General features: G+C 45.1%; 1 protein-coding gene and 1 non-coding gene across 2 annotated transcripts in view; one reads left to right on the top strand and one right to left on the bottom strand.

The window, feature by feature from the left end:
* LOC142210828 (nuclear prelamin A recognition factor-like) overlaps nucleotides 1-21,469 on the top strand; it is a 23,093-nt gene extending 1,624 nt beyond the window's left edge. Inside the window, 10 exon segments of the mRNA XM_075280270.1 lie at nucleotides 2,501-2,639; nucleotides 3,107-3,239; nucleotides 3,602-3,712; nucleotides 3,715-3,735; nucleotides 8,236-8,354; nucleotides 8,434-8,563; nucleotides 8,714-8,786; nucleotides 17,828-17,962; nucleotides 18,143-18,300; nucleotides 19,948-21,469. Coding sequence (XP_075136371.1) covers nucleotides 2,501-2,639; nucleotides 3,107-3,239; nucleotides 3,602-3,712; nucleotides 3,715-3,735; nucleotides 8,236-8,354; nucleotides 8,434-8,563; nucleotides 8,714-8,786; nucleotides 17,828-17,962; nucleotides 18,143-18,300; nucleotides 19,948-20,189 — 1,261 coding nt within the window. The 3' untranslated portion in view covers nucleotides 20,190-21,469.
* A 1,472-nt stretch (nucleotides 21,470-22,941) lies between these two features.
* TRNAQ-UUG (transfer RNA glutamine (anticodon UUG)) lies at nucleotides 22,942-23,013 on the bottom strand. The gene has a single exon. It is a non-coding gene; the product is annotated as a tRNA-Gln (tRNA).
* Nucleotides 23,014-23,227: the final 214 nt, after the last annotated feature.

The following is a 23,227-nucleotide window of genomic DNA, read 5'->3' as shown; positions in this document are numbered from 1 at the left end:
CCCCCTAATATACACGCCCCCCCCCCTAATATACATGGCCCCCCATCATACCCCCTAATATACATGGCCCCCCATCATACCCCCTAATATACACAGCCCACCCCCTAATATACACGCGCCCCCCCCTAATATACACGCCCCCCCCCCTAATATACATGGCCCCCCATTATACCCCCTAATATACACAGCCCACCCCCTAATATACACAGCCCCCCCATCATACCCCCTAATATACACAGCCCACCCCCTAATATACACGCCCCCCCCCCCCCCCAATATACATGGCCCCCCATCATACCCCCTAATATACATGGCCCCCCCCCTAATATACACAGCCCACCCCCTAATATACATGGCCCCCCATCATATCCCCTAATATACACAGCCCACCCCCTAATATACACAGCCCCCCCATCATACCCCCTAATATACAACGCCCCCCCCTAATATACACGCCCCCCCCCCTAATATACACGCCCCCCCCCTAATATACATGGCCCCCCATTATACCCCCTAATATACACAGCCCACCCCCTAATATACACAGCCCCCCCCATCATACCCCCCTAATATACACAGCCCACCCCTAATATACACAGCCCACCCCCTAATATACACGCCCCCCCCCCTAATATACACGCCCCCCCCTAATATACATGGCCCCCCATCATATCCCCTAATATACACAGCCCCCCCATCATACCCCCCTAATATACACGCCCCCCCCCCTAATATACACGCCCCCCCCCCCCTAATATACACAGCCCCCCCATCATACCCCCTAATATACACAGCCCACCCCCTAATATACACGCCCCCCCCCCTAATATACATGGCCCCCCATCATACCCCCTAATATACATGGCCCCCCATCATACCCCCTAATATACACAGCCCACCCCCCTAATATACACGCCCCCCCCCTAATATACACGCCCCCCCCCCCCCTAATATACATGGCCCCCCATTATACCCCCTAATATACACAGCCCCCCCATCATACCCCCTAATATACACGCCCCCCCCCTAATATACACGCCCCCCCCCCTAATATACACAGCCCCCCCATCATACCCCCTAATATACACAGCCCACCCCCTAATATACACGCCCCCCCCTAATATACATGGCCCCCCATCATACCCCCTAATATACATGGCCCCCCATCATACCCCCTAATATACACAGCCCACCCCCTAATATACACGCGCCCCCCCCTAATATACACGCCCCCCCCCCTAATATACATGGCCCCCCATTATACCCCCTAATATACACAGCCCACCCCCTAATATACACAGCCCCCCCATCATACCCCCTAATATACACAGCCCCCCCATCATACCCCCTAATATACACAGCCCACCCCCTAATATACACGCCCCCCCCCCCAATATACATGGCCCCCCATCATACCCCCTAATATACATGGCCCCCCCCCTAATATACACAGCCCACCCCCTAATATACATGGCCCCCCATCATATCCCCTAATATACACAGCCCACCCCCTAATATACACAGCCCCCCCATCATACCCCCTAATATACACAGCCCACCCCCTAATATACACGGCCCCCCATCATACCCCCTAATATACACGCCCCCCCCCCTAATATGCACGGCCTCCCCCCTAATATACACGGCCCCCCATCATACCCCCTAATATACACAGCCCCCCCATCATACCCCCTAATATACACAGCCCACCCCCTAATATACACGGCCCCCCATCATACCCCCTAATATACACGCCCCCCCCCTAATATGCACGGCCTCCCCCCTAATATACACAGCCCCCCCATCATACCCCCTAATATACACAGCCCACCCCCTAATATACACGCCCCCCCCCTAATATACACGCCCCCCCCCCCCTAATATACACAGCCCCCCATCATACCCCCTAATATACACGCCCCCCCCCTAATATACACGCCCCCCCCCCCTAATATACACAGCCCCCCCATCATACCCCCTAATATACACAGCCCACCCCCTAATATACACGCCCCCCCCTAATATACATGGCCCCCCATCATACCCCCTAATATACATGGCCCCCCATCATACCCCCTAATATACACGCCCCCCCCCCTAATATACATGGCCCCCCATTATACCCCCTAATATACACAGCCCACCCCCTAATATACACAGCCCCCCCCATCATACCCCCTAATATACACGGCCCCCCATCATACCCCCTAATATACACGGCCCCCCCATCATACCCCCTAATATACACGGCCCCCCATCATACCCCCTAATATACACGCCGCCCCCCCCCCCCTAATATACACGCCCCCCCATCATACCCCCTAATATACACGGCCCCCCATCATACCCCCTAATATACACGGCCCCCCATCATACCCCCTAATATACACGGCCCCCCATCATACCCCCTAATATACACGCCCACCCCCTAATATACACGCCCCCCCCCCCCTAATATACACAGCCCCCCCCTAATATTTCTCTCTCCTGTTCTCAGATAAGTGAGTTTCACCGTTTGCCGACGCTCGGATCTTCCTCAGCGATTGTTTGGCCTGCGGGAACTGCGTCACCTCGGAGGAAGGCGCAAGATCTTCGCTCAGAACCAGAAGGAGCTCTTTAAGGTTTTAGGTCTCAATAAGGTAATGGGCGCAGACATTTGGGGCACAGCGGTAAAGTTTGGGGTGCACTGATGTTCTAGTAAATGATGTCACCTCCAGAGCTGCATTCATAATTCTGCTGGCTGCTACGTGGCATCTGACAGCGCTCTGAGCACTCGGACTCCCCGTTAACCACTGTGTATAACGAGGCGCTCATTCTTAGACGAGCCGCGACTGTCTGATCAGTGATGGGGTCCGACCTCCAGGGTGCCAAGTATAGAAGCAGCAGTGTTAGCGCCCTCACCTATGAGTGTGGTCGTGCTGGGTACTGCAGTCCGACAGTCTGTTGTGCTGATCTCTTGGGGTCAGATCCTGCATGTAATGGCCTGTCCATTCACCATCTGTCCTTGGAGTCTTCACCATCTCCCAGCAGAATTCTGAATGCAGCTCTTGGTGTCACTGCAGAGTCTTTTACAAGAGAAGTGACTTCTTGTCCCGGTTTCTTCTAGAAATGTGACACTTCCCTCCATAGACTGGTGGTGGCGTCGGTCAGTCCGCAGTCCGTGCCTTATTTTGCTGTCAAGTTCCAGCTTTCCGTCTGTGAGGCGGCCAAGAAACTCTGCGGCTTCCTCAAGAGTCTAGTAAGTCAGAGTTTCACTTAAAGGGGTTTTTGGGACTCGCATATTGATGACCTCTTCTTAGGGCCGCGGCTACCACAAGGGCTGTTGACCTCACACTCACCGGTCACACGGTGCCGCAGCTCAGTCCCATTCAAGTGGATGAGACTGAGCTGCAATATCAAGAACAGCAGAGCACTCCCCGGAACATGGCGGCCTCCTCATGGGTGTTACCTCAAGGTCCTGGGGGTGTTGGCCCCACCGATCACATATTGCAAAGGTCATCAACATAGAAGTCCCAGAAAACCCCTTTAAGGCTGAGGGTGACTTTAATTTAGGAACAGGGAGACCCCTGAAATGCAAATGTTCTATGTTGTTTCCCCTCAGGCGTCCATCATGTGTTCGATACGACGATCGCGGCAGATTTCAGCATCCTGGAGACCCAGAGGGACTTCATTCAGAGGTTTAGGCGGCAGACGCAGGACGAGCACGCCTTCCCATGTTCGCCTCCGCATGTCCTGGTAAGCAGTGGTCATGAAGATGTGTCCTCCTGATAACCAGCCATGATGTCCTTATTGTGATCTGGTTATCTTCTCATACATGTAGTGTCCTCCTGATAACCAGCCATGATGTCCTTATTGTGGTCGGGTTATCTTCTCATACATGTAGTGTCCTCTCCTGATAACCAGCCATGATGTCCTTATTGTGGTCAGGTTATCTTCTCATACATGTAGTGTCCTCCTGATAACCAGCCATGATGTCCTTATTGTGGTCGGGTTATCTTCTCATACATGTAGTGTCCTCCCTGATAACCAGCCATGATGTCCTTATTGTGGTCGGGTTATCTTCTCATACATGTAGTGTCCTCTCCTGATAACCAGCCATGATGTCCTTATTGTGGTCGGGTTATCTTCTCATACATGTAGTGTCCTCCTGATAACCAGCCATGATGTCCTTATTGTGGTCAGGTTATCTTCTCATACATGTAGTGTCCTCTCCTGATAACCAGCCATGATGTCCTTATTGTGGTCGGGTTATCTTCTCATACATGTAGTGTCCTCCTGATAACCAGCCATGATGTCCTTATTGTGGTCAGGTTATCTTCTCATACATGTAGTGTCCTCCTGATAACCAACCATGATGTCCTTATTGTGGTCAGGTTATCTTCTCATACATGTAGTGTCCTCCTGATAACCAGCCATGATGTCCTTATTGTGGTCGGGTTATCTTCTCATACATGTAGTGTCCTCCTGATAACCAGCCATGATGTCCTTATTGTGGTCGGGTTATCTTCTCATACATGTAGTGTCCTCCTGATAACCAGCCATGATGTCCTTATTGTGGTCAGGTTATCTTCTCATACATGTAGTCCCCTCCTGATAACCAGCCATGATGTCCTTATTGTGGTCGGGTTATCTTCTCATACATGTAGTGTCCCCTCCTGATAACCAGCCATGATGTCCTTATTGTGGTCAGGTTATCTTCTCATACATGTAGTGTCCTCCTGATAACCAGCCATGATGTCCTTATTGTGGTCAGGTTATCTTCTCATACATGTAGTGTCCTCTCCTGATAACCAGCCATGATGTCCTTATTGTGGTCAGGTTATCTTCTCATACATGTAGTGTCCTCCTGATAACCAGTCATGATGTCTCTTATTGTGGTTGGATTATCTTCTCATACATGTAGTGTCCCCTCCTGATAACCAGCCATGATGTCCTTATTGTGGTCAGGTTATCTTCTCCTACATGACAGGATCCCTTTAAATAAATTAAAAAAACCCTGATGAGGTTGGAAACCCCCTTTAACCTATAAGCAGGTCTCCTGACAAACAGCAGCAGAGATCTCGGCTTCCTGTAAACATCACATGACTCGGGGTCCCTGCAGAATCGGCTCAGACCCCACCGTTACATTAGTGATTATAGGGTTAACCGTTGCGATGTACAAACAACCTTATGAGAAAATTCCTGGCAGACGCCTGAGGCCAAAACTAAAGCTAAAGGTAGAAGTGTCCGGAAAGTTCTGCAGCTGTGGAAGTGCAGGAATAGCCGGAGTCTGCTGAGTCAGCGGTGTAATACTGCAGGCCCCAGTGAGGAAAGGTTAATCTCGCCCCCCCTCCCCCTCCAGGGCACATCACATGAGCAGAGAAGGTCTATTGTTGGTGATCTGCCGGCCCTTTAAAGGTTTAACCCATTCAGGGATTTACTTATAAATTGTCCTAGTGGGGAGATGGGTCGGCTATCAACTAATATCACAGCCATAAATGATATCCCATAAAGCCCGGCCCGGCCCGATACTGGGCGGAATAAACAGCGGGAACAAGAAGTGAATCTGCTGACAAAGACTAACAAAGTAAATGAAGGAAAGAGCATGCGAATGCACAGTAAACAATGACACAGCGAAACCTAAGAGGGTCATAGGCCTGGACATCAACAAGGGATATATCACATGTGTCACATAATACCGTGTAATGATTACCTGGTGTACACAGTACTGACACCCCTCCCCCCGACAAGCTACTGCCATACATGTGACAGGTCAGAAAACAACACAGATGAGAGATTGTTACTAGAATAAAACTACTATAATACTGCCCCCTATGTACAAGAATATAACTACTATAATACTACCTTCTATGTACAAGAATATAACTACTATAATACTACTCCTATGTACAAGAATATAACTACTATAATACTACTCCTACAAGAATATAACTACTATAATACTACTCCTATGTACAAGAATATAACTACTATAATACTACCTCCTATGTACAAGAAATATAACTACTATAATACTACTCCTATGTACAAGAATATAACTACTATAATACTGCTCCTATGTACAAGAATATAACTACTGTAATACTACCCTATGTACAAGAATATTAACTACTATAATACTGCTCCTATGTACAAGAATATAACTACTATAATACTGCTCCTATGTACAAGAATATAACTACTATAATACTACTCCTATGTACAAGAATATAACTACTATAATACTACCTCCTATGTACAAGAATATAACTACTATAATACTACCTCCTATGTACAAGAATATAACTACTATAATACTGCTCCTATGTACAAGAATATAACTACTATAATACTACTCCTATGTACAAGAATATAAACTACTATAATACTACCTCCTATGTACAAGAATATAACTACTATAATACTACCTCCTATGTACAAGAATATAACTACTATAATACTCGCTCCTATGTACAAGAATATAACTACTATAATACTGCTCCTATGTACAAGAATATAACTACTATAATACTACCTCCTATGTACAGGAATATAACTACTATAATACTACCTCCTATATACAAGAATATAACTACTATAATACTCCCTCCTATATACAAGAATATAACTACTATAATACTACCTCCTATGTACAAGAATATAACTACTATAATACTGCTCCTATGTACAAGAATATAACTACTATAATACTACTCCTATGTACAAGAATATAACTACTATAATACTACCTCCTATGTACAAGAATATAACTACTATAATACTACCTCCTATGTACAGGAATATAACTACTATAATACTACCCTCCTATGTACAGGAATATAACTACTATAATACTACTCCTATGTACAGGAATATAACTACTATAATACTACCTCCTATGTACAAGAATATAACTACTATAATACTACCTCCTATGTACAGGAATATAACTACTATAATACTACTCCTATGTACAAGAATATAACTACTATAATACTACTCCTATGTACATGAATATAAACTACTATAATACTACCTCCTATGTACAGGAATATAACTACTATAATACTACCTCCTATATACAAGAATATAACTACTATAATACTACTCCTATGTACAAGAATATAACTACTATAATACTACACCTATGTACAAGAATATAACTACTATAATACTACCTCCTATGTACAAGAATATAACTACTATAATACTACCTCCTATATACAAGAATATAACTACTATAATACTACTCCTATGTACAAGAATATAACTACTATAATACTACACCTATGTACAAGAATATAACTACTATAATACTACCTCCTATGTACAAGAATATAACTACTATAATACTACCTCCTATGTACAAGAATATAACTACTATAATACTACCTCCTATGTACAAGAATATAACTACTATAATACTACTCCTATGTACAAGAATATAACTACTATAATACTACTCCTATGTACAAGAATATAACTACTATAATACTACACCTATGTACAAGAATATAACTACTATAATACTACCTCCTATGTACAAGAATATAACTACTATAATACTACTCCTATGTACAAGAATATAACTACTATAATACTACTCCTATGTATAAGAATATAACTACTATAATACTACCTCCTATGTACAAGAATATAACTACTATAATACTACTCCTATGTACAAGAATATAACTACTATAATACTACTCCTATGTACAAGAATATAACTACTATAATACTACACCTATGTACAAGAATATAACTACTATAATACTACCTCCTATGTACAAGAATATAACTACTATAATACTACTCCTATGTACAAGAATATAACTACTATAATACTACTCCTATGTACAAGAATATAACTACTATAATACTACACCTATGTACAAGAATATAACTACTATAATACTACCTCCTATGTACAAGAATATAACTACTATAATACTACTCCTATGTACAAGAATATAACTACTATAATACTACTCCTATGTATAAGAATATAACTACTATAATACTACTCCTATGTACAAGAATATAACTACTATAATACTACCTCCTATGTACAAGAATATAACTACTATAATACTACCTCCTATGTACAAGAATATAACTACTATAATACTACTCCTATGTACAAGAATATAACTACTATAATACTACTCCTATGTACAAGAATATAACTACTATAATACCGCCACTATATACTGCTGATCTCGCTCCCATTAACCCTTTGTCTCGCCCCTGTAGGGTGGATACAGTATGCGGAGCGGGTTCTGGGTGACTTGGTGACGCCGCACATCTGCACTGCGAAGTCTCCCCAGCAGATAATGGGGTCACTAGTGAAGGGTTACTTTGCGTCACAGAAGGTGAGGGTGACCCCGTTGCGTTGCTGATGTGTTCGGCACGTTACAAGACTCCAGATTATTTACTTGTCTTCTCTTCCAGAATTTGACCCCAGATAAGATCTTCCACGTGGCCGTTGCGCCCTGTTATGACCGTAAGATGGAGGCCCTTAGAGAAGACTATTACACCGAGCTGATCAGCTGCCGCGACGTTGACTGTGTGCTGACTTCAGGTAAGTGGCGTCCCCTGTCTTTGTCCAGGACCCGGCAATCAGATTGCAAAAATATTCACCCCCTTCCCTTTAAGATTGGATTTTTCCGGAGATGGTGTCGGCCATATTCGGGGTTCTCCCTGTAATGCTGCGCTGCCCTCTGTCTTCCAGGTGAGGTGATGCAGATCATGGAGCAGAAGAACGTTGCAGTGAAGGACGTGGAGGAGTCTCCCCTGGAGGACGTGTTAGTAGCGCCGCGCTCCTGGGGCACATTTTTGGGAGTGTTTTTATTTGTTCTTCTCTTTGTATTCTGTGATAGTTCAGTGTCCAGGTGTCAGTGTGAGCTGAGCTGCAGTACCACGGCATCGCCACTGTGCACTGTGTGGCGCTGTCTACTTCACGTTCTTTACCCTGTGCTGGTTGCAGTGGCTGCCAGGGGGGGGGGGCGCTGGGTATCGGACCCCTCCAATTAGAGAGGGTTACTCAATATCTAAGTCCCTTATAACCCCTCTAATAGTCAGGCCTGCCATTCAGGATATTGGGAAAGCTGTGTGGCGTCTTCATTCTTAGAGCTCCTTTAAGAGATCTGGAGCTGCAGCCCCCCTCCCCCCCCCCTCCTTGTAGTAACACCGCCGGTCACCCCATGGGGTAATCCTCTTGGCCTGCTGGTCATGTGACTGTGCCGCGCTCCAGATGTCGCCTGATTACCATGTGATGGAAAAACTAATCCTGGCCGCTCCAGCAGTCCGCAGGTTAATATTTAACCCCGCCCCTTGTTATCGGCCACTTTCACTTTTAGTCTCATTTACTCAGTGTTTTGTTTTTTAGTTGAGGGGCGGAGTCTTGTGACTCATTTAAAGGTACAGTACCCCGTATATTATTGGTCATGAATCCAGGAAGTGCAGGCGGTCAGCTGATCAGCGAGGGCCTGACAATATGGCGCCGATCACCTGAGATCACCAGGCACTGCGCAAACTCCTCTAATAGGAAATTATCCCCTCCCTCTAGGAGGCGCTCAGGTGTCCTGACCCCTCCGTATAGTACACCGCCACATGGCGTACACATGTAGTGTCCTGTAACGCTCACCTAATGATAGAACCGCTGACACCGGAACCCCCGACACCCCCTGAGCGGTCACTGCACGACTAATTACTGAGCTAATCAATGGGTTAATGTCTGGTCACGGCTAATCATTTACCAGCAGTGACCTATAGGGGGAGAGACTGTGCGCACTACTCTGCTATACAGAGCGCAGCTCTGGAGTATAATACAGGATAAGTAATGTAATGTATGTACACAGTGACTGCACCAGCAGAATAGTGAGCGCAGCTCCGGAGTATAATACAGGATAAGTAATGTAAAGTATGTACACAGTGACTGTACCGGCAGAATAGTGAGCGCAGCTCTGGAGTATAATACAGGATAAGTAATGTAATGTATGTACACAGTGACTGTACCAGCAGAATAGTGAGCGCAGCTCTGGAGTATAATACAGGATAAGTAATGTAATGTATGTACACAGTGACTGTACCAGTAGAATAGTGAGCGCAGCTCTGGAGTATAATACAGGATAAGTAATGTAATGTATGTACACAGTGACTGCACCAGCAGAATAGTGAGCGCAGCTCTGGAGTATAATACAGGATAAGTAATGTAATGTATGTACACAGTGACTGCACCAGCAGAATAGTGAGTGCAGCTCTGGAGTATAATACAGCATAAGTAATGTAATGTATGTACACAGTGACTGCACCAGCAGAATAGTGAGCGCAGCTCTGGAGTATAATACAGGATGAGTAATGTAATGTATGTACACAGTGACTGCACCAGCAGAATAGTGAGCGCAGCTCTGGAGTATAATACAGGATAAGTGATGTAATGTATGTACACAGCGACTGCACCAGCAGAATAGTGAGCGCAGCTCTGGAGTATAATACAGGATAAGTAATGTAATGTATGTACACAGCGACTGCACCAGCAGAATAGTGAGCGCAGCTCTGGAGTATAATACAGGATAAGTAATGTAATGTATGTACACAGTGACTGCACCAGCAGAATAGTGAGCGCAGCTCTGGAGTATAATACAGGATAAGTAATGTAATGTATGTACACAGTGACTGTACCAGCAGAATAGAGAGCGCAGCTCTGGAGTATAATACAGGATAAGTAATGTAATGTATGTACACAGTGACTGCACCAGCAGAATAGTGAGCGCAGCTCTGGAGTATAATACAGGATAAGTAATGTAATGTATGTACACAGTGACTGTACCAGCAGAATAGTGAGCGCAGCTCTGGAGTATAATACAGGATAAGTAATGTAATGTATGTACACAGTGACTGCACCAGCAGAATAGTGAGCGCAGCTCTGGAGTATAATACAGGATAAGTAATGTAATGTATGTACACAGTGACTGTACCAGCAGAATAGTGAGCGCAGCTCTGGAGTATAATACAGGATGAGTAATGTAATGTATGTACACAGTGACTGCACCAGCAGAATAGTGAGCGCAGCTCTGGAGTATAATACAGGATAAGTGATGTAATGTATGTACACAGCGACTGCACCAGCAGAATAGTGAGCGCAGCTCTGGAGTATAATACAGGATAAGTAATGTAATGTATGTACACAGCGACTGCACCAGCAGAATAGTGAGCGCAGCTCTGGGGTATAATACAGGATAAGTAATGTAATGTATGTACACAGCGACTGCACCAGCAGAATAGTGAGCGCAGCTCTGGAGTATAATACAGGATGAGTAATGTAATGTATGTACACAGTGACTGCACCAGCAGAATAGTGAGCGCAGCTCTGGAGTATAATACAGGATAAGTAATGTAATGTATGTACACAGCGACTGCACCAGCAGAATAGTGAGCGCAGCTCTGGAGTATAATACAGGATGAGTAATGTAATGTACGTACACAGTGACTGTACCAGCAGAATAGTGAGTGCAGCTCTGGAGTATAATACAGGATAAGTAATGTAATGTATGTACACAGTGACTGTACCAGCAGAATAGTGAGCGCAGCTCTGGAGTATAATACAGGATAAGTAATGTAATGTATGTACACAGTGACTGTACCAGCAGAATAGTGAGCGCAGCTCTGGAGTATAATACAGGATAAGTAATGTAATGTATATACACAGTGACTGTACCAGCAGAATAGTGAGCGCAGCTCTGGAGTATAATACAGGATAAGTAATGTAATGTATGTACACAGTGACTGCACCAGCAGAATAGTGATCGCAGCTCTGGAGTATAATGCAGGATAAGTAATGTAATGTATGTACACAGTGACTGTACCTGCAGAATAGTGAGCGCAGCTCTGGGGTATAATACAGGATAAGTAATGTATGTACACAGTGACTGCACCAGCAGAATAGTGAGTGCAGCTCTGGGGTATAATACAGGATAAGTAATGTAATGTATGTACACAGTGACTATACCAGCAGAATAGTGAGCGCAGCTCTGGAGTATAATACAGGATAAGTAATGTAATGTATGTATACAGTGACTGTACCAGCAGAATAGTGAGCGCAGCTCTGGAGTATAATACAGGATAAGTAATGTAATGTATGTACACAGTGACTGTACCAGCAGAATAGTGAGCGCAGCTCTGGAGTATAATACAGGATAAGTAATGTAATGTATGTACACAGTGACTGTACCAGCAGAATAGTGAGCGCAGCTCTGGAGTATAATACAGGATAAGTAATGTAATGTATGTATACAGTGACTGTACCAGCAGAATAGTGAGCGCAGCTCTGGAGTATAATACAGGATAAGTAATGTAATGTATGTACACAGTGACTGCACCAGCAGAATAGTGAGCGCAGCTCTGGGGTATAATACAGGATAAGTAATGTAATGTATGTACACAGTGACTGCACCAGCAGAATAGTGAGCGCAGCTCTGGAGTATAATACAGGATAAGTAATGTAATGTATGTACACAGTGACTGCACCAGCAGAATAGTGAGCGCAGCTCTGGAGTATAATACAGGATAAGTAATGTAATGTATGTACACAGTGACTGCACCAGCAGAATAGTGAGCGCAGCTCTGGAGTATAATACAGGATAAGTAATGTAATGTATGTACACAGTGACTGCACCAGCAGAATAGTGAGCGCAGCTCTGGAGTATAATACAGGATAAGTAATGTATGTACACAGTGACTGCACCAGCAGAATAGTGAGCGCAGCTCTGGAGTATAATACAGGATAAGTAATGTAATGTATGTACACAGTGACTGTACTAGCAGAATAGTGAGCGCAGCTCTGGAGTATAATACAGGATAAGTAATATAATGTATGTACACAGTGACTGTACCAGCAGAATAGTGAGCGCAGCTCTGGAGTATAATACAGGATAAGTAATGTAATGTATGTACACAGTGACTGTACCAGCAGAATAGTGAGCGCAGCTCTGGAGTATAATACAGGATAAGTAATGTAATGTATGTACACAGTGACTGTACTAGCAGAATAGTGAGCGCAGCTCTGGAGTATAATACAGGATAAGTAATGTAATGTATGTACACAGTGACTGCACCAGCAGAATAGTGAGCGCAGCTCTGGAGTATAATACAGGATAAGTAATGTAATGTATGTACACAGTGACTGCACCAGCAGATTAGTGAGCGCAGCTCTGGAATATAATACAGGATAAGTAATGTATGTACACAGTGACTGCACCAGCAGAATAGTGAGCGCAGCTCTGGAGTATAATACAGGATAAGTAATGTAATGTATGTACACAGTGACTGTACCAGCAGAATAGTGAGCGCAGCTCTGGAGTATAATACAGGATATGTAATGTAATGTATGTACACAGTGACTGCACCAGCAGAATAGTGAGCGCAGCTCTGGAGTATAATACAGGATAAGTAATGTAATGTATGTACACTGTGACTGTACTAGCAGAATAGTGAGCGCAGCTCTGGAGTATAATACAGGATAAGTAATGTAATGTATGTACACAGTGACTGCACCAGCAGAATAGTGAGCGCAGCTCTGGAGTATAATACAGGATAATTAATGTATGTACACAGTGACTGCACCAGCAGAATAGTGAGCGCAGCTCTGGAGTATAATACAGGATAAGTAATGTAATGTATGTACACAGTGACTGTACTAGCAGAATAGTGAGCGCAGCTCTGGAGTATAATACAGGATAAGTAATGTAATGTATGTACACAGTGACTGTACCAGCAGAATAGTGAGCGCAGCTCTGGAGTATAATACAGGATAAGTAATGTAATGTATGTACACAGTGACTGCACCAGCAGATTAGTGAGCGCAGCTCTGGAGTATAATACAGGATAAGTAATGTAATGTATGTACACAGTGACTGTACTAGCAGAATAGTGAGCGCAGCTCTGGAGTATAATACAGGATAAGTAATGTAATGTATGTACACAGTGACTGTACCAGCAGAATAGTGAGCGCAGCTCTGGAGTATAATACAGGATAAGTAATGTAATGTATGTACACAGTGACTGTACCAGCAGAATAGTGAGCGCAGCTCTGGAGTAGAATACAGGATAAGTAATGTAATGTATGTACACAGTGACTGTACCAGCAGAATAGTGAGCGCAGCTCTGGAGTATAATACAGGATAAGTAATGTAATGTATGTACACAGTGACTGCACCAGCAGAATAGTGAGCGCAGCTCTGGAGTATAATACAGGATAAGTAATGTAATGTATGTACACAGTGACTGCACCAGCAGAATAGTGAGCGCAGCTCTGGAGTATAATACAGGATAAGTAATGTAATGTATGTACACAGTGACTGCACCAGCAGAATAGTGAGCGCAGCTCTGGAGTATAATACAGGATAAGTAATGTAATGTATTTACACAGTGACTGCACCCGCAGAATAGTGAGCGCACCTCTGGAGTATAATACAGGATAAGTAATGTAATGTATGTACACAGTGACTGTACCAGCAGAATAGTGAGCGCAGCTCTGGAGTATATTACAGGATAAGTAATGTAATGTATGTACACAGTGACTGCACCAGCAGAATAGTGAGCGCAGCTCTGGAGTATAATGCAGGATAAGTAATGTAATGTATGTACACAGTGACTGTACTAGCAGAATAGTGAGCGCAGCTCTGGAGTATAATGCAGGATAAGTAATGTAATGTATGTACACAGTGACTGTACCAGCAGAATAGTGAGCGCAGCTCTGGAGTATATTACAGGATAAGTAATGTAATGTATGTACACAGTGACTGCACCAGCAGAATAGTGAGCGCAGCTCTGGAGTATAATACAGGATAAGTAATGTAATGTATGTACACAGTGACTGTACTAGCAGAATAGTGAGCGCAGCTCTGGAGTATAATGCAGGATAAGTAATGTAATGTATGTACACAGTGACTGTACCAGCAGAATAGTGAGCGCAGCTCTGGAGTATAATACAGGATAAGTAATGTAATGTATGTACACAGTGACTGTACCGGCAGAATAGTGAGCGCAGCTCTGGAGTATAATACAGGATAAGTAATGTAATGTATGTACACAGTGACTGCACCGGCAGAATAGTGAGCGCAGCTCTGGAGTATAATACAGGATAAGTAATGTATGTACACAGTGACTGCACCAGCAGAATAGTGAGCGCAGCTCTGGAGTATAATACAGGATAAGTAATGTAATGTATGTACACAGTGACTGCACCAGCAGAATAGTGAGCGCAGCTCTGGAGTATAATACAGGATAAGTAATGTATGTACACAGTGACTGCACCAGCAGAATAGTGAGCGCAGCTCTGGAGTATAATACAGGATAAGTAATGTAATGTATGTACACAGTGACTGTACCAGCAGAATAGTGAGCGCAGCTCTGGAGTATAATACAGGATAAGTAATATAATGTATGTACACAGTGACTGTACCAGCAGAATAGTGAGCGCAGCTCTGGAGTATAATACAGGATAAGTAATGTAATGTATGTACACAGTGACTGTACCAGCAGAATAGTGAGCGCAGCTCTGGAGTATAATACAGGATAAGTAATGTAATGTATGTACACAGTGACTGCACCAGCAGAATAGTGAGCGCAGCTCTGGAGTATAATACAGGATAAGTAATGTATGTACACAGTGACTGCACCAGCAGAATAGTGAGCGCAGCTCTGGAGTATAATACAGGATAAGTAATGTAATGTATGTACACAGTGACTGTACTAGCAGAATAGTGAGCGCAGCTCTGGAGTATAATACAGGATAAGTAATATAATGTATGTACACAGTGACTGTACCAGCAGAATAGTGAGCGCAGCTCTGGAGTATAATACAGGATAAGTAATGTAATGTATGTACACAGTGACTGTACCAGCAGAATAGTGAGCGCAGCTCTGGAGTATAATACAGGATAAGTAATGTAATGTATGTACACAGTGACTACTAGCAGAATAGTGAGCGCAGCTCTGGAGTATAATACAGGATAAGTAATGTAATGTATGTACACAGTGACTGCACCAGCAGAATAGTGAGCGCAGCTCTGGAGTATAATACAGGATAAGTAATGTAATGTATGTACACAGTGACTGCACCAGCAGATTAGTGAGCGCAGCTCTGGAATATAATACAGGATAAGTAATGTAATGTATGTACACAGTGACTGTACTAGCAGAATAGTGAGCGCAGCTCTGGAGTATAATACAGGATAAGTAATGTAATGTATGTACACAGTGACTGTACCAGCAGAATAGTGAGCGCAGCTCTGGAGTATAATACAGGATATGTAATGTAATGTATGTACACAGTGACTGCACCAGCAGAATAGTGAGCGCAGCTCTGGAGTATAATACAGGATAAGTAATGTAATGTATGTACACTGTGACTGTACTAGCAGAATAGTGAGCGCAGCTCTGGAGTATAATACAGGATAAGTAATGTAATGTATGTACACAGTGACTGCACCAGCAGAATAGTGAGCGCAGCTCTGGAGTATAATACAGGATAATTAATGTATGTACACAGTGACTGCACCAGCAGAATAGTGAGCGCAGCTCTGGAGTATAATACAGGATAAGTAATGTAATGTATGTACACAGTGACTGTACTAGCAGAATAGTGAGCGCAGCTCTGGAGTATAATACAGGATAAGTCATGTAATGTATGTACACAGTGACTGTACCAGCAGAATAGTGAGCGCAGCTCTGGAGTATAATACAGGATAAGTAATGTAATGTATGTACACAGTGACTGTACTAGCAGAATAGTGAGCGCAGCTCTGGAGTATAATACAGGATAAGTCATGTAATGTATGTACACAGTGACTGTACCAGCAGAATAGTGAGCGCAGCTCTGGAGTATAATACAGGATAAGTAATGTAATGTATGTACACAGTGACTGTACTAGCAGAATAGTGAGCGCCGCTCTGGAGTATAATACAGGATAAGTAATGTAATGTATGTACACAGTGACTGTACTAGCAGAATAGTGAGCGCAGCTCTGGAGTATAATACAGGATAAGTCATGTAATGTATGTACACAGTGACTGTACCAGCAGAATAGTGAGCGCAGCTCTGGAGTATAATACAGGATAAGTAATGTAATGTATGTACACAGTGACTGTACCAGCAGAATAGTGAGCGCAGCTCTGGAGTATAATACAGGATAAGTAATGTAATGTATGTACACAGGGACTGCACCAGCAGATTAGTGAGCGCAGCTCTGGAGTATAATACAGGAGAAGTAATGTAATGTATGTACACAGTGACTGCACCAGCAGAATAGTGAGCGCAGCTCTGGAGTATAATACAGGATAAGTAATGTAATGTATGTACACAGTGACTGTACTAGCAGAATAGTGAGCGCAGCTCTGGAGTATAATACAGGATAAGTAATGTAATGTATGTACACAGTTATTGCACCAGCAGATTAGTGAGCGCAGCTCTGGAGTATAATACAGGAGAAGTAATGTAATGTATGTACACAGTGACTGTACCAGCAGAATAGTGAGCGCAGCTCTGGAGTATAATACAGGATAAGTAATGTAATGTATGTACACAGTGACTGTACCGGCAGAATAGTGAGCGCAGCTCTGGAGTATAATACAGGATAAGTAATGTAATGTATGTACACAGTGACTGCAGCAGCAGAATAGTGAGCGCAGCTCTGGAGTATATGTATACTGTGACTTGTATTACAGTTGTGGTTTCCCCTTCTCCATATTGCACACTTGTATATATCTTGTGGGTATTGGGGGAGGGGCGCCCTATATGATCTCATTGTTATCTGACGTCTTATACGCTCGTTCTCTTCTCCAGCTTCGGTGGTACGACGTGTCAGTTTGTCCGCCATGAGGGCACCAGTTCGGACGGTTACCTCGCCCATGTCTTCCGTCACGCTGCATATGAACTGTTTGGTCTGGAGGTGAAAGAAATCACATACAAGACATTAAAGTGAGTCCATACGTGTAATCGGTGCGGCCTGTATACAGACACTACAGACATCGGTCACCTATAGGATGTGGCTTCTTAAAGGGACGCTCACCATCTTGTATCTTCTTTCCATCTGCTGTAGAACATTAGCTTTTCTCTTATCGCTTGTTTTCATGTTTTGTTTTCTTTATTATTTTTTAGGAACAAAGACTTCCAAGAAGTTTGCTTGGAGAAGGACGGGGAGACTGTCTTGAGATTCGCAGCCGCCTACGGGTTTCGAAATATTCAGAACATGGTACTAAAACTGCGCAAGGGGAAATTTCACTATCACTTTGTGGAGGTCTTGGCCTGTCCTGGAGGTGAGTCCTGAGCAAGTATCTTGGGATAGATGAAAGAACTGCTGAGACCTCTGAGTAACGGACCCCAGGACAGGTCATCAGTATCAGAACCAGGGGGGGTCCAACACCCAGACCCTGCACCGATCAGCTGTTGAAGCAGCCAGAAGTCGTATATAAGGTATATAGCGGGAAGCGGACATGCTCCAATACACGTGAATGTGAACAGCTGCAGTTAGCTGACACCACCACTACAGTGTACAGAGCACAGGGCTGCAGGCTGTATACAGTGTACAGAGCACAGAGCCGGTGGCTGTATACAGTGTACAGAGCACAGAGCCGCAGGCTGTATACAGAGCACAGAGCCGGAGGCTGTATACAGTATACAGAGCACAGAGCCGGAGGCTGTATACAGTATACAGAGCACAGAGCCGGAGGCTGTATACAGTGTACAGAGCACAGAGCCGCAGGCTGTATACAGTGTACAGAGCACAGAGCCGGAGGCGGTATGCAGTGTACAGAGCTGCAGGCTGTATACAGTGTACAGAGCACAGGGCCACAGGCTGTATACAGTGTACAGAGCACAGAGCCGCTGGCTGTATACAGAGCCACAGGCTGTATACAGTGTACAGAGCACAGAGCCGCAGGCTGTATACAGAGCCACAGGCTGTATACAGTGTACAGAGCACAGGGCCACAGCCTGTATACAGTGTACAGAGCCGCAGGCTGTATACAGAGCACAGAGCCGCAGGCTGTATACAGTGTACAGAGCTGCAGGCTGTATACATAGTACAGAGCCGGTGGCTGTATACAGTGCACAGAGCCGCAGGCTGTATCATTGGCACCAGGGAACTACACCTCTATTCCCATTCACTTGAATAGGAGCGGAGCCGTTTCCGTCCGTATACCTTCTATGCAGATTCAAGCAGCCAGATCAGCTGATCGGTGCGGGACCCACGTGTCAGCCCCCCACAGATGTGATGCGGAAGACCTATCGTGTGGCCCCGTCATCCGTTTCTCTTAGATCTCAGACTCCCCCTTTTTAAGAGACACTTTTTTTGTATTCTTAGAGTAAGGGCGTGTTCACATGTACGCATTTAGCATTGAGCTTCTCAGGCAGCTCATCAAATACTGATGAGGATTTGGACTGAATTTGACTCTGAGTTTAGAGAAGGGGCCGCTGTATTCTGCCCTTATCTGGCGGGGCCGTATTCTGTCTCATTTCTGTGGGATTTCTCAGGTGGAATCCAAGACTGGGCCGCCAAAGAAATCCGGCAAGGCCTCTCATTACAACGAATAGCAGATTGTGCCTCCGACTCCTTCGTGTTCACCCCCCCCTAAGGCCATGTTGTGATGATGGCCGCTGGGTCAGGACGTCTTGTGGTGCGTAGTGAAGACTCTGCACTATGGGAGGAAGGCGCTGGAGGCCCAAACAGTGGTTTTGGGCTTATAAAACAGTCTGCCTGCTCATAGTGAGAACTCTGCAGCCGCCTCTGACTACACAGTTCTCTCTACCCACCTGTCAGTGACATTAACCTCTCAGCTTCCTTGTATCATAAGAGAAATAGAAGTACATTCTGTTTCCTGAAGCCGGGAGGTCTGGAGAATATCCGAATATCTTCCATGTATCGCTCCAGTATTTTATATAGAATTTATTTTTTTTAACCCCAGGTTGCTTGAATGGAAAAGGCCAGGCCCAGTCAGTGGACGGCAAACCGGAGCGAGCGCAGCTGCAGGAGATGGAGGCCTTGTTCTCTGTTGTGCCGGTGCAGAGCCCAGAAGATAACCCCCATATACACGAGCTGTATACCAGCTGGCTGCAAGGGGAGGAGTCACAGAAATCCCGAGAGACTCTACACACCAAATACGTGGCCGCCGCTAACAACACGGCCCGCGTGGACATGAAGTGGTGACCGATCCCTCCGCTGCCGGCGGACATTACAGGACATTAGCTGCCCGTACTAGGATCTCGGCCTTCAGAGGTTTGGGGAACAACATGGAGGACTTATCACGGCGTTCTCCTCACCTTAAATGAAATGTCGCAACGTCCCGGGAGTCGCGTACTTGTCACAGACGGATCCCGTTGTATGTTCTCGCTGTTATACGTCATGTAATATCTTCTCAGAGCCAGTTATTTTTGTTTTTCTGCTGCTAGATCGCCGGTGCGGGCCCGTGCGCTTCATCTCGTCTACGTTTTCATGTCGGAGGAGATCGGGAGCAATAATCTGCAGCTGTTCTGGGTGCGCGGCGCTGCGGTGACAGGAGGAGTTACAGGAGGTTTTCTTTTATTAATTTATTATTTACCACTAAAATATCCAAAAATCCCGGCTTGTACCTGAGGGTGAAGCCGCCTCCGTGTCGGCCATCTTGGTGGTGGCGTTAGTGTCTCCCATGAAGACTCCGAGGCAATGGAGGATGTGACACACATCAGCACGCGGCCCTCCATGTTCTTCGTCACGATCCCGCCAGTTGTTTTTGGGGGGTTTTGTCTTTTTTTAACACTTTAGGGTGGGTTCACATTGACCCTCACAGATAAACCCACCACGAAACGTTCTTGTCCTCAATCTCCGCGCCATTATTTTATTATCTATGTGATTGTTTTGTTTGTTTTTATAAATTGTCGCCAATTTTTCAAGCCTATAAAATTATTATCCGGGAATCCGGCCGCGCTCATCTCCTGTATCGAGGGTCTCTGGTTCCCCCGGTCGCCATTTTGTACAGATTGTGGTAACGAATCCCGCTCACTCGTCGTTTGGGAAATTAAACGCAACGGGGTAAATTCTTGGAACGTAACGGTCCTGACCATACAGTGAGCGCGATGGTACGCGACACGTCCGGCGTCTCGCCTCAGCGGTCACACGGCTCCGTGGGGAGAAATCAGCTCACTTTTTGGTACCGCGCTCATCCTACGTTGTCACCCATGTAGCGGTGAAGTGAAGGATTCTGGGACTTACAATCTACGAGGGAGTTTTTGCTGCGTCAACTATAAAGTTTGTCTTTTCTTTATTGTGGAAGGTCAAAAAGTTTCTGCGTTGCGTCCGTCTGCCTGAAATCCAAAAATGAAATGAATAAAAAACAAACCCCCGAAGTGTCTTCTGGAGCTGGCGGCGGGCGCCGGGTCCTCCTGCACCTCCGATTCCTGTTTTGCCTTTTACCTCCTTCTTTTAGGGATTTTTTTTGTTTTGTTTTTGTTTCTGCATTAAAGTGAAACCTTCCGAAACGTCTTGTGTAGATTCTGCCGAGGGCTCAGGGCGAAGGGGATGATCAGTCAGTGACCCCGCGGTAGGATTAGTAGGACACAACACTCCCTTAAAGGGGTTGCACCAGATTTACCCCCCATCCATGTCTGGTCCTTTAATGATACAGGCACACATGTACAAGCGCTGCCCCATATTATGGGGGTGACCACATGGACCCCACTGACCAGGAGAAGTCCTCTGCTGCAACCCATTTGAATAGCTGATCAGCCGGAGTCCCAGGGCCCAAACCCCACTGATCTGATGATGAGGATGGGTCTTCCTAAAGCTGGGAAGCCCCTGTGATGGGTCCACGGCAGCTGAGGAGTATATAGGGGTGTCCATGTGCTGCGGATCTATCCAGGGGTGCAGGTAGAAGATCTGCAGGAAATACTCGCAATACTTAGACTATGTTCACACCTGCGCCAGGCCGGGCTCCATCACCGCGTCCGCTATAATACGGAGAACAATCCACAGACCCCATTATAGTTAGTGGGACCGGAGTGACCGAGAGGAGACGCTAGTGTGAATATAGTGCAGGCAGCAGGGTCACAGAATCTGTCCTCAAATTTGCACCTGTTTTTTTTTTTTTTTTTCTGATCCTTGGGGGCCATGAAATACCAAACACCTGAGCAGACCCCGGAGTGTAATGATCAGAGATCCAAGGGTGGTGACAAACATAAAATCCAATGTTACTCGCCTCTCCTGGGCCCCGGCGCACTTCTTGGTCCTCTTCAGACGTCACGTGGGCCGGGCTGGTGTTGCAACACATTATGATGTTGTCCTGGGCCACGTGCTGTCACTAAAGTGACCCAAAGATTGCAGGGAGTTCCATCAGAGCGCAGGAGAGGTGAGTAACACTGGTTTGTATGTTTGTCACCTCCCCGGGGCTCTGATCATTCTACTCCGGGGTCTGAAAAGCAGTATTGGCTCCTCCAAAAAATTCTCTGGCCATGGGGCCCGCACGCCCCGCTCCTGCTCACAGACGCTTCCTCTTCTGCCCTCCAGGGGGGCCCAGCGACCTGATATGGGACACAGGAGGGGAAGTGGAGGCGGCCGTGAGCGGGAAGTAAATAGGCCCCGATACCTGCTGGGGTTACTTAGACACATCAGGGGCCATCTCAGTCCAGGGCCCGTGGCCACCGCTGCCCCGGTACTTACACCGCTGATCCAGACACGCAGAGGTTAATATTAGAGCAATATGAAGATGGCAAGAAAGAATAGACGCTCTGTGAGATGTGTGTGTGTATATATATATATATATATATATATATATATATATACACACACACACACAAGTATATGAATAAAGTTGTCCGTTTTCTAGTTAACCCTTTATAGACACACTTCTCACTCACTTTCATCCGCTACAGACACAAAACAGAAAAACTGAGCAAAAAATAAATAAAAAAATTAAACTAAAAACTTCAGGTTCCACCGAGATTTGAACTCGGATCGCTGGATTCAAAGTCCAGAGTGCTAACCATTACACCATGGAACCAGCTGATAGGAGAGGCAGGACAGAGCGCTGATGACTCCCCCTCCTGGCTGAGCAGCTGCAGGTCTCCCCTCCCATTATAGCCCCACATTACAGGTCTTCGCTTTCTTCTATTTGGGTTTTACTGATTTTATTTTTTCCTTTTTAGTTATTTTGTGATTTACATTTTAAGAGCAAATTTCTATAGAAGCGAATCCTCCGCACATCAGGCCTTCTG

Source organism: Leptodactylus fuscus, chromosome 6, assembly GCF_031893055.1.
Source record: "Leptodactylus fuscus isolate aLepFus1 chromosome 6, aLepFus1.hap2, whole genome shotgun sequence".
NCBI classification, from domain to species: domain Eukaryota; kingdom Metazoa; phylum Chordata; class Amphibia; order Anura; family Leptodactylidae; genus Leptodactylus; species Leptodactylus fuscus.
Note: the sequence above shows the minus strand (reverse complement) of the source record. Positions and strands in the feature narration are given on the sequence as shown.